Source organism: Mytilus trossulus, chromosome 11 (genome assembly GCF_036588685.1).
Source record: "Mytilus trossulus isolate FHL-02 chromosome 11, PNRI_Mtr1.1.1.hap1, whole genome shotgun sequence".
NCBI lineage: Eukaryota > Metazoa > Mollusca > Bivalvia > Mytilida > Mytilidae > Mytilus > Mytilus trossulus.
Window position 1 is genome coordinate 51,691,872 of NC_086383.1, and position 12,008 is coordinate 51,703,879.

At 33.9% G+C, this 12,008-nt stretch overlaps 1 protein-coding gene across 1 annotated transcript in view; it reads left to right on the forward strand.

The window, feature by feature from the left end:
* The first annotated feature begins 647 nt into the window (after positions 1-647).
* LOC134690147 (uncharacterized) overlaps positions 648-12,008 on the forward strand; it is a 59,612-nt gene continuing 48,251 nt past the window's right edge. The window contains exons 1-5 of the mRNA XM_063550124.1: positions 648-709; positions 1,950-2,056; positions 4,037-4,490; positions 5,665-6,440; positions 6,914-6,967. Coding sequence (XP_063406194.1) covers positions 691-709; positions 1,950-2,056; positions 4,037-4,490; positions 5,665-6,440; positions 6,914-6,967 — 1,410 coding nt within the window. The 5' untranslated portion in view covers positions 648-690. The remainder of the gene's footprint in view (positions 710-1,949; positions 2,057-4,036; positions 4,491-5,664; positions 6,441-6,913; positions 6,968-12,008) is intronic.

Genomic DNA, 12,008 nt, shown 5'->3' on the forward strand with positions numbered 1-12,008 from the left:
TATTCTATTGTGGTTTTTGGCTTCTTTGTGCATTAACAAGCTCATAGCCATTGTTGAATTAATTGTTTTCTTTAAAATAGTCGACAAAATTGCACTTACAAAATTTCCATTTGGGAGCCTTGAGCTCGATGGGGGAAATACTCTGCAAATACTGACAGTTGCCAGGTATGGTCATCAAAAAAGTTGACATGTTACTATGTACATTTACCATTATGTTACTTGGTGTTCTTGCTATAAACACAGTACAGAGACTAGTCAATCTTTGTGAACTATTTTTTATGGGAGTCATAGAATATGCGTATACAATCAATAATTAAAAATAGTCTATTTGTATTGAAAAGGAAAAGTTCTTATATGTCTAAAGAAGAGGGACGAAAGACACCAAAGGGACAGTCAAACTCATAAATTTAAAGCAAACTGACAAGGCCATGGCTAAAAATGCATTTCATGGGAGGCACAGAGAATATACTGTAAACATAGACTATAGATATAGGTGAACTAGGTACAAAAGAACTCTGAATCTTAAATTCTACAAACCACCTCTGTTCTATGGAAGATAATGGTATAACTGGACTAGAAATACACACAACCTGTAATTAACTGCCTTTACAGCGCTTTCGCGCTTTGATTGATGGAAGTAAAGGACTGAAAGAAGAAATATCTGATGTACTGTGTTTTCCAGGGCAGCACATGACACCAACACCTGCAGGTACTTTATATCAATTACTATTGTAACACCTATATAATACTGAACATACTTCATTTACCAAAGACATGCATAAGGACAATTAAAAACCAATTGTCAAAAGAAACATCCTCATCTTGATGATAAAAAATCTAACTTATTTGTTGGCAAATAAATAGATAGAAGGGACACTTGATGGTCCATTATCTAGTTTTCATTCCTTTACTGGTTTCAAAACTTAGTATATGTACCTACAACCTAGCATTTTAAAACATTGCAAAATTGCCTTCTAGATTTCTTTGTGTTGTTTTACTGTTGGGTTTCTGTCTCATTGATGTTAATCCCATACCTCCTTTAATTCATTCAAATACACAAATATCACAAACATCATTGATATAGTATATGTTTCATAACGAGTGAGAATATCAATTTTTATGTCTTGTCGTGACCTTTTACTGACCACAGTGGCACCCATAACTATGTTTTGTCAATAACTTGGTTTATATCAAGTTAATTAGTGTAAATGTGTATTCATGTGTTGTTTTTGTTTTTTGTTATCTAAATGTACTTTAATCATTCTAATCATTTTCTGTGCTTTATTTTGTAATTCATTCATTTGATTGTATAGCTCAAATTTTGGGCACCATGATTGGTTAATAAAAATTATCTTATCTTATCTTATCTGACCAAATGATATTTGTCATTTGTCCTTTTATGTTGTCAAACTGTAACCTCAGACATTTAAGACTTTTTGTACGCTTCAGAATGTAATAAAGTTTGATAAAAGAAGATTGTCAGGTGAAATGTGTGAGTGTTTTGTATAATCTAATTGAAGAAATCACAATGTATGTTGCCTTGGACGAAATGTACATCATCTCAACCTTTGAAAGTCATCATTGACCTAACGGATGACCAATGGTGATGCCGTAATATTGTCTTGTAATGCTAGATAAGTCAATCAAATTAACGCTGATTTCCATTTCACTTTTTTGTATCACACTCTGTACAGTGTGATACGAGAAATATCTACTCATGAAAGAAATAGATAACAGGTCACAACCATAAGCGAATGTGATACTAAACAATTTTAAAAACCATAAATGTTTACAGTCAAACACTTCAATATTTATTGAGAAATTCAGGTCAAGTTACTTTTTTTCTGGACAAAGGATAAAGTTCTCAAAACGAATATTTCCACACCCTTGAACATTCAGTTGCAGAAAAAATTCAAACACAAATATTTTTAACTTTATTTTTCTTTCAGTCTTTTTACTGCACTGGGTAAACTCAATCCTGACCTATTGTAAGGTGGTGTATGCTGGCATCCCTAAGATCTTGTTTGTTGCCACCCATAAAGACAAGGTACCAGTGGTAAGTGGAAAAGATATAAATCGGTCTTCTATAAAGTCTTCCCTAAGTTCTTATGTGTCGTTACCCATAAGGACATTGGTTCAAGTGGTATATGAAAACGATATAAATAGGTCATTTATACAGGCATTCCTTAGATCTTGTTTGGTGTTACCCATAAGGACAAGGTACCAGTGGTAATTGAACAAGAATTAAATAGGTCATTTATACAGGCATTCCTTAGATCTTGTTTGATGTTACCCATAAGGACAAGGTACCAGTGGTAATTGAACAAGAATTAAATAGGTCATTTATACAGGCATTCCTTAGATCTTGTTTGATGTTACCCATAAGGACAAGGTACCAGTGGTAATTGAACAAGAATTAAATAGTTCATTTATACAGGCATTCCTTAGATCTTGTTTTTGTTGCCTACACAAACAAAGTACGAAAAGTAGGTGATTTGGATATAAGTCAATAGTATATATGTTCCGGACCATATGAGTATTTGGAAAATACGTGCATGGTCATGACCATATGTGGATATACTCGTATGGTCCGACCGTACGCATATGGTCGGGGTAATTAACATGTTTACTTAAATACTTTTAAACTTTTCATAAGGTATGACCCTTCTAGTTTTCACATCGTTTAAAATTTTTACTTTACGTATACTGGTGGTTGCCAGGGCGTCTACTTATGGTATATACCACATTTATTGTGAAATGGAGATGACATCCCCGACACAGACCATATTTTATATAAGTCGTTCTGTGAATTAGAGTACTGCAGTAATGTTACGATGTTCGAGTTCTGTCATTTCTTAAAAACACCGTAGACACATCCGAATAGCACTAGACCTCGGTATCACTGTAGGCAGCTGCAAAGAAGGCTAACTTTCAAAGGTGTACCTGAAAAGGATCGTGCAGACCAAGACTTGCAAATTCAGAAATGCTATATGGTACCGTAAAGAAGTAAATTTTTCTTTCCATGAACTTTTGGTCGTCTTTTAACGGGAGCAACACACATCATAGTTTCTTTAAATTTGATAACAAGCTTCACTTGAAAATAATATAGTGTGTGATGAGTAATACCTGCTACTACCTGTTAAAATATAGTATACTATTCCTAAACATAATGGCCCTCACAGACATGAGATGGTATATTTTGTGCAAGCATACATTCAACCAAAAACGATTTCAGTTCCAGAAAACAACAAGTTTAATAATATACCAAATGAACAAATTAGTCTTCATGACTGTCTGAGAAAATAAAGTGGAAAGATTGTGATGTAGTAAAAATGTTAGGAACAAAGAAACAAAGTTAGCAACAAGAAATAAGAATATAAACGGTGGCAGATCAAGTAATTTTCATAAGAGGGGCCCACTGACAGCCTTAGATAGGGGCTGCTCCAGTCATGCATCTGTGATTCTCTATATAATCAACCAAATTTCCTCCCTCCCTTTTTATGTTCATGTTAAAATCTTATGGTTCTTCAAAATTGGAAAAAACACATAACTATGATAACATTGGAAGTCTAAAGTTCAACAAGGTTTGTTTTGTTCATTTCTTTTTCCTGTTTAGATCTGTGTTTGTTTTGTCCGAGTCTTACACTGTAAGTAATATGTCAACTATTATTATTTTATGGAATTATTGTAAAGTGAATATGTCTGTCAGGCAGGGTTTACCTTCACTTCATTTACTCTGTTCATTGATAACAATATAAGGTATATTGTTAAGCTATATATCTACCTATAATAAAACATATCTTAAAACTTGAAATATAAATTAAACAGTAAAGCAGATGAATTATTTCAGTATTTGCACTTTCGAGCATTTTTTTTTAAGCATTTAAATCATCATCATACTGCATTAATTTATATAGAAATAAAAGAAAAATTGATTATGACGTCAACATTTTTTTCAACAACATACTATTCAGCCTCAAAAACTGTATTCCATGATGATGCTTTTGTTTTAAAGTCTACATTATTTTTTTGGCAGGAGGATGTTGAAACCAGACGAGCACTATTGTACAGTGAGGTAGAGGAATTATTTAAAGACCACGAGGGAAGAAATCATCTTGTCCTTGACAAACAAATATTTGTCAATGCAACTGATAAAGATGATCAAGAAATTGAAGCCCTTAAGAAAGCCATCACAGAGCTAACTTTCGATCATCCTTGTTGGGGAGAGGACATGCCGAACGCTTGTGTTCCCCTTGAACTGGAGATTGCTGAAATGGTAGCTTCAGGAAAGCAAATCTTGTCATTGGTAGAACTTGAAGAATTGAATTCAATCAGCAAGGTGTCCGTTCTCGATTTAGATCAACTTCATGATTTCTTACACTTCCAACATTCCCTTGGCAAGATCATCTACTTCGATACCCTTCAGCTCCGAGATTATGTTATAATTAACCCGCTTCTCATGGTGGAGGTTATGAGATCATTTGTGACAGGTAATTATAAATGTAAATTATGTTATAGTCGAACATGGTGAAGATGTCATTGGTGTCATCTCTGACATTATACAATATACAAAGAGAGAAGATGTTAACAACTATAATTGGTATTAAAATAAGCAATGCTTTGGTCAGAAAAAACACTGACAAATCAAAATGTATTTTGACTTTTTGATTTGTTTTCGTACTGATTTATTTTTCCTATATTAATTTCATTGTCAGTTTGTTTGTTTGTTTGTAATTCAGAAGTTTGTATACACTTAATTTGACAACAGGGAATTGGGAATTAAAATCAACCCAAATAGCCAGTCAAATGATGTTTTGTTAAATTTACAGGCACCTGTTTAATTTTACTGTTTGGTTTTTTTTTCAAATGAAAGCTTGTTGTTTTGAAGATTATTAACATGATTAATGTGTCTTGTTTTGAGAATGCGCGACATCTGGATGTGTCTTTTATTTTGGAGAAAATTCAGATTAAAAGTGGGGCAAAACTATTTTTCTGGTTAAAAATAGCTTATTTTTGATTTATTTGCTTTGGGGATGTGTATTTTTTTATACGCTTTGTTAATACATCATTCCAAACTTATTCCTGGTATCAATCAATTTCTATTAGATTGATCATGTTGATGCAAATGTACAAAACACGTTAAAATTCAAAACAAAACTTTGACATGCAGGTGAAATGACAAGACTTGTATCACATTGAAAACTATTTATTTTTTCGAATTATAAAAATATTAATAGGTCACCAAATTCAATGTTAAACAAAATCTTTAACCATACATCAAAAAGGGAAAAGCATGGATGAATATTGGATTAAAAGGTGTAGAATAAATGTATACAATAAACATGGTGAAATTAAACAAAAGTGTTCTTTTATATTTTTACTGAAAATTCAGAAGTGTTGTCTGCCTTTATTATTCCAATTTTTAAGAATGAACGCAAATAAGGGATTATAATTGCGATTTCAGGAAAATCTGCACCAAGATATTTGAATTGATATAAAATAACTCACTACAGTCGCATTATTGTTATCAATGAAAACTTATCACTAATTACAGAATTTACAGTTAACCCTTCGCCTTTCACACCTATACAGCCCATAATAAATATGAATAAGGAAAATCATGCCGTCCTCAGAGGGTGATTTATCTCTGTATGTTTCTTTCAGACATAGGATTTTGGCCAAAGAAAAGAAGAATGCAGGTAATATTCAGTAGAATGTCAGAAAGTGGAATCATACACCGAGAAGACCTGTATCAGATTTGGGAACAAAAGGATTTCCGTCCAATTTTACCGTACAAAGAGTTTATATTCAACATCCTCATTCATTTAGATATTCTGGCAGAGCAAAGAAGATATGACACAGGTACAGGAAGTCGGTTACCAGTAGAGAACTTCTTTGTTCCCTGTATGGTCACAGAAAGAAATAAAACCAGCTTCATGGACAAAGAATGTACACCAGAGAAAGCAATATGTCTAGCCTTTGTTTTTAAAGGAACTGTAATACCACCAGCTTTGCCCAATCGTTTGATCAGTGCATGTCTGAGCATGTGGACTCTGAAGCAGTATGAAGGGAGAAAGCTCCTCTTTTCAGGATTTATTGTAGTCTCATTTGACAAGGCACATGATGTTGTAGTATGTGTTGAAGGCAACAAGATTCTTCTTTATATAGTCCATAAATCTTCGGCTGGACTTATAGTACCAGATGTGGCCACAGGAGTCAAGGAATGTTTGGTTATAACAATGGAGAGAATTTCAGATTTCTATCAGTCCACCATCCATGAAAAACACATCCAACAATTACCTTTCCAGATTGAATATTCATGTTCTCAGTTAAAATGCTTCATCAGTGAAGAGGAAGCTGTGCAATCCAATGAATGGGTTTGTGACGAACATAGTCAAACACACAGATCAAGAAACTGGGAGATTTGGAACCAAGATAAGGTATGTATTTTATATAGTCAGTAAGCAGCATGAGCAAAATAAAAAAAAAAATTTAAAGGAAAAACAACATATGCTAAAAAAAAAAATAACAGGATTAAGGACAGTTTAAAACTTACTTTGGTAGGTAGTTAACACAATAATAAATAGAATTAAAAAGCGTTGCTTTATCATTAGCATGCATAGATCTAACATGACTAAAAAAGGTTGTTCATATTGTTAAGGATATACAAATATAAACTAAAAGATAGAGAAACATGACATTGGTATATTTTCTTGCGATTAAGGAATATTTTGAGTGTTCTATTTAGGCCATGTTTGTTTCTTGTTGCTAAAGTTTTTAGTTTTCCTTCTTTTTTACCATGATGATATGTGTCTTTCTCTAGCTTTAATTTTTGATTTTACCCTTTGTATTTTCTGATTTGTATACTTTTACCTATGTCAAGTAATCATAGGTATGTATTTTATTTCTTCAGAAGAATGAACAATGTGAAAAGAATTGTCCAGGTAAGATATCCCATGTATACAAAGTTAGGATCTATATAAAAAATTTTCACTGGCATACCTTAGTGGCATATGAAAGTATTATTATTGTAGAATAAAGGAAAAATTATTTAACATTTTGAAAATACAAAAAAAAAAATATTTGAAGGTGTGTATTAACATATGCATGATTAACATATTTTCAATAGAATATGACTTTTTGATGTACATTATCAGGATTAAAGTACAAATCTGTGTTATCGAAACTAGAATCTAGAATATCAATTATAATGCAATCGATTCATTTTTACTATAAATGCAATGAATATTTTTGATGTGGAATTTTTAAAAATGAAATGGCAGGTTACATCTAAATTATCTCAATGCATGCAACTATGAAATGTAAGTCAAGCAACTTGGTGAGCTTTGTTGTCACCGTACCTACCTGATGTATATCACCTAAGACATATACCTTAACAAAAAGGTCAACAGTAACTCAAGCAAAGCATGTACATGTAGGTTGTTTAAATGCTTTGTATACGACATTTTTTGGTCGTATATTGGTATCACGTTGGCGTCGTCGTCTGCGTCGTCGTCTGCGTCGTCGTCGTCGTCGTCGTCAGAAGACATTTGGTTTTCGCACTATAACTTTAGTATAAGTGAATAGAAATCTATGAAATTTTAACACAAGGTTTATGACCCAAAAAGGAAGGTTGGGATTGATTTGGTACCAACAGTTTAGGAATTAGGGGCCAAAAAGGGTCCAAATAAGCATTAGTCTTGGTTTTCGCACTATAACTTTAGTTTAAGTAAATAGAAATCTATGAAATTTTGACACAAGGTTTATGACCAAAAAGGAAGGTTAAGATTGATTTTGGGAGTTGAGGTCCCAACAGTTTAGGACTAAGGGGCCAAAAAGGGGCCCAAATAAGCATTTTTCTTGGTTTTCGCACCATAACTTTAGTATATGTAAATAGAAATCTATGACATTTAAACACAAGGTTTATGACCATAAAAGGAAGGTTGGGATTGATTTTGGGAGTTTTGGTCATACCAGTTTAGGAATCAGGGGCCCAAAGGGTCCAAAATTAAACTTTGTTTGATTTCATAAAAAATTGAATAATTGGGGTTCTTTGATATGCCGAATCTAACTGTGTATGTAGATTCCTAATTGTTGGTCCCATTTTCAAATTGGTCCAGATCTACATTAAGGTCCAAAGGGTCCAAACTAAAACTTAGTTTGATTTTAACAAAAACTGAATCCTTGGGGTTCTTTGATATGCTGAATCTAGAAATGTACTTAGATTTTTGATTATGGGCCCAGTTTTCAAGTTGGTCCAAATCAGGATCCAAAATTATTATATTAAGTATTGTGCAATAGCAAGACATTTTTAATTGCACAGTATTCAGCAATAGCAAGAAATCTTCAATTGCACAGTACTGTGCAATAGCAAGAAATTTTCAATTGCACAGTATTGCGCAATAGCAAGAAATCTTCAATTGCACAGTATTGCTGTGGAGCATCTGGTTATTATCTAAGAGGCATTCATCAATAATGTGTCATTAGTATGTGATGTTTACAAACCTAGACATAGACCGAACAGAAAACATAAGTAAATGTTGGGGCTTGGATGTACTTAACTGTCCAAGGTGAATGTATTCAATGACTAAATGTAATTTGAATGATGTTTAACCAGCATTTTAATGCAGACGAATTTATAGAGAAATATAATTGGATACTTTTAGCAATCAAATGTATTTTGATATAATACTATTGATGTGTTACTAAAGCTTTTCCGGACTATCAAATTAAAATGACATGACTTTCCGCCACAACGTAAGCTTTGTTCAATCCTTCTAACTGTGTGTAAGTGGGTCGGATGAATTAGTTAAGATTCTGATTTTTTTTTTAAATAAGATTTTTTTGTTTCATGCACTTATAAAAACTAAATATTAAAAAAGTATTTTGATAATAGCAGCTGTTTGGTTCAATTTTGTTCCAAAACAATACTGATGTATTATAAGATAGCAAGACAATAGTTCAACCTCATTTAGATCTGTATTCATACAACCTCTAATTTGACCCTTAGCTGGTTATGGGTTACACATATGTTAAGAGTGATTAGTTTCAAAAACTTTTAAAATGAACATTGAAAAGTGATATAAGGGTGCCATTCATATACATGTGTCATGATGATTTACATCTTTTTAATCAAATACCATGAAATCAAAGAGACCTTGAAATATCGTCATTATTACATTATATGACTCAACATAGATATAGAAAGATGTGGTATTAGTGCCAATGAGACAACTCTCCATCCAAGTAACAATTTATAAAAGTAAACCATTATAGGGCAAAGTACGGTCTTCAACACGGAACAGCAAGCTATAAAGGGCCCCAAAAATTACTAGTGTAAAACCATTCAAACGGGAAAACCAATCATGCTTGTTTGTCTATATATATTAATGTTTCTATAATTCTTTAAATTGAGAATGGAAATGGGGAATGTGTCAAAGAGACAACAACCCGACCAAATAAAAAACAACATAGCCCATTTATCGTCTCCTAATTAAGCTGTTGATTATTAGGCAGTTAAGCTGCCTCATGCAAGCACCCTCATTGTGTTCTACCCAATAAATGCTGAAATATGTGTTGTTGTTATTATCTAGCTGGCAATTATGTTATTTTTAACTAATTGGGCACTTTTTCATACTTTTAATTCTGGAATACAAAAAATATGACCAGAAAAACCTTAAATGATCGTCGAACCACCAAATAGTTTTGAAGTTGAACATTTGAAGTAGAGCTCAATAGAAATCCTTATGTAGTTTATTATATCCCCTGTGGCTTTGGCTAATATGTGAGAGAACAATTGTATGAAATATTTCTTCGCCGAAAATCTGTAATTACAAGTCGTTTATATTTCCCAAATGGCAGAATGAGCAGGAATATTGTTCATGTACAACATATCTCTATGATAGAGGAAATAAAGTGATATATCTAAGTTGGCGGTAATTTTAACTTATCTTGCCAAATAAGTTTGTTTTATGAATGAAACGAGGTCATGAAACAGATCCGGAAATCGACATTGATGAGATGTTTTAAGTAATGTGGACAACTCGACCCCTAGACAAGTCGGACCGATTCCAGTCGAACCGTCTAAAGAGGACAACTCGGACCGCTTGTCAGATTTACTTAGGGTTTCATTAAAATCTCTAGCGGGGTCTCTAATCTTTTGTTTGTGTTTACGGGTCTATTTAAGGGTATTTTGATGGGCCTAAAGAAGGGATGGGTTTACTGAAGAGCCCTATGGGATTTTTTTTAATAAGTAAGTGATAGACCTAATACACTGTCTTCAGTAATTATTTATGAGAACAGGACAATAAAACACATTTTTCAAATGACTATTTCACGACATCAAATCAAATAGAATAAAGGGTGAGTCCCTGGGGGTCATCCAAACCCCCTTCAATTTTTAAATGTGCTTTTATCTTGTAAATGGTCGCAATCCCCACCCCTAAACCATATATATACTTGTATGGGACAATAAAATAAATCAAATGAAATATTTGGGAAGTCCCTGGGGTCACCCCTCCTTTCTGTTTGAGAACTTGGATATGGTCAAGATCCCCACCCCTAAACCATATGTATTCATGTATGGGACAATAAAACAAATCAAATGAAATATAGGGGGAGTCACTTGGGTCACCCACCCCCTCCTGTTTGAGAACTTGAAAACAGTCGAGATCCCCACCCCTAAACCATATACAGTGTAAATTCATGTATGGGACAAAATAACAAATGGAATGAAATATAGGGGGAGTCCCTGTGGTCACCCAACCCCTCCTGTTTGAGAACTTGAAAACAGTGGAGATCCCCAACCTAAACCATATATATTCATATATGGGACAATAAAATAAATCGAATGAGATATAGGAGGAATACCTGGTCATCCATCCCCTCCTGTTTGAGAACTTGTAAACAGTCGAGATCCCAATCCATAAACCATATATATTCATGTATGGAACAATATAACAAATCAAATGAAGTATATGGGAAGTCCCTTGGGTCTTCCCAGCCCTTCCTGTTTTAGAATTTGGAAATGGTCGAGATATCCACCCCTAAACCATATATATTCATATATGGGACAATAAAACACTTCAAATGAAATATAAGGGAGTCCCTGTGGTCGGCCCACCCACTCCTGTTTGAGAACTTGGAAATGTTGAGATCCCACTCCTAAACCATATATATTCATGTATGGGACATTAAAACAAATCAAATGAAATATAGGGGGAGTCCTTGGGGTCACCCTTCCATTCTGTTTGAGAACTAGTAAACGGTGGAGATCCCCACCCTTAAAACATACATATTCATAAATTCATGTATGGCACATTAAAACAAATCAAATGAAATATAGGGGAAGTCCTTGGGGTCACCCCACCTTTTATTTGAAAACTTGTTAACGGTCGAGCTCCCCACCCCTAAACCATATATATTCATGTATGGGACAATATAACAAATCAAATGAAATATAGGGGGAGTCCCTGGGTTACCCCAACCCATCCTGTTTGAGAACTTGGAAATGGTCGAGATCCCCACACCTAAACCATATATATTCATGTATTGGACAATAAAACAAATTAAATGAAATATAGGGGCAGTCCCTGGGGTCACCCACCCCCTCTTGTTTGAGAACTTGAAAACAGTGGAGATCCCCACCCTAAACCATATATATTCATGTATGGGATAATAAAATAAATCAAATGAAATATAGTGGGAATCCCTTGTCACCCAACCCCTCCTGTGTGAGAACTTGTAAACAGTCGAGATCCCCTACCCTAAACCATATATATTCATGTATTGAACAATATCACAAATCAAATGAAATATATGGGAAGTCCCTTGGGTCGTCCTAGCCCTTCCTGTTTGATAATTTTGAAATGGTCGAGATCCCCACCCCTAAACCATATATATTCATGTATGGGACAATAAGGCAAATCAAATGAAATATAGGGGAGTCCCTGTGGTCACCCCACCCACTCCTGTTTGAGAACTTGAAAATGGTTGAGATCCCACTCCTA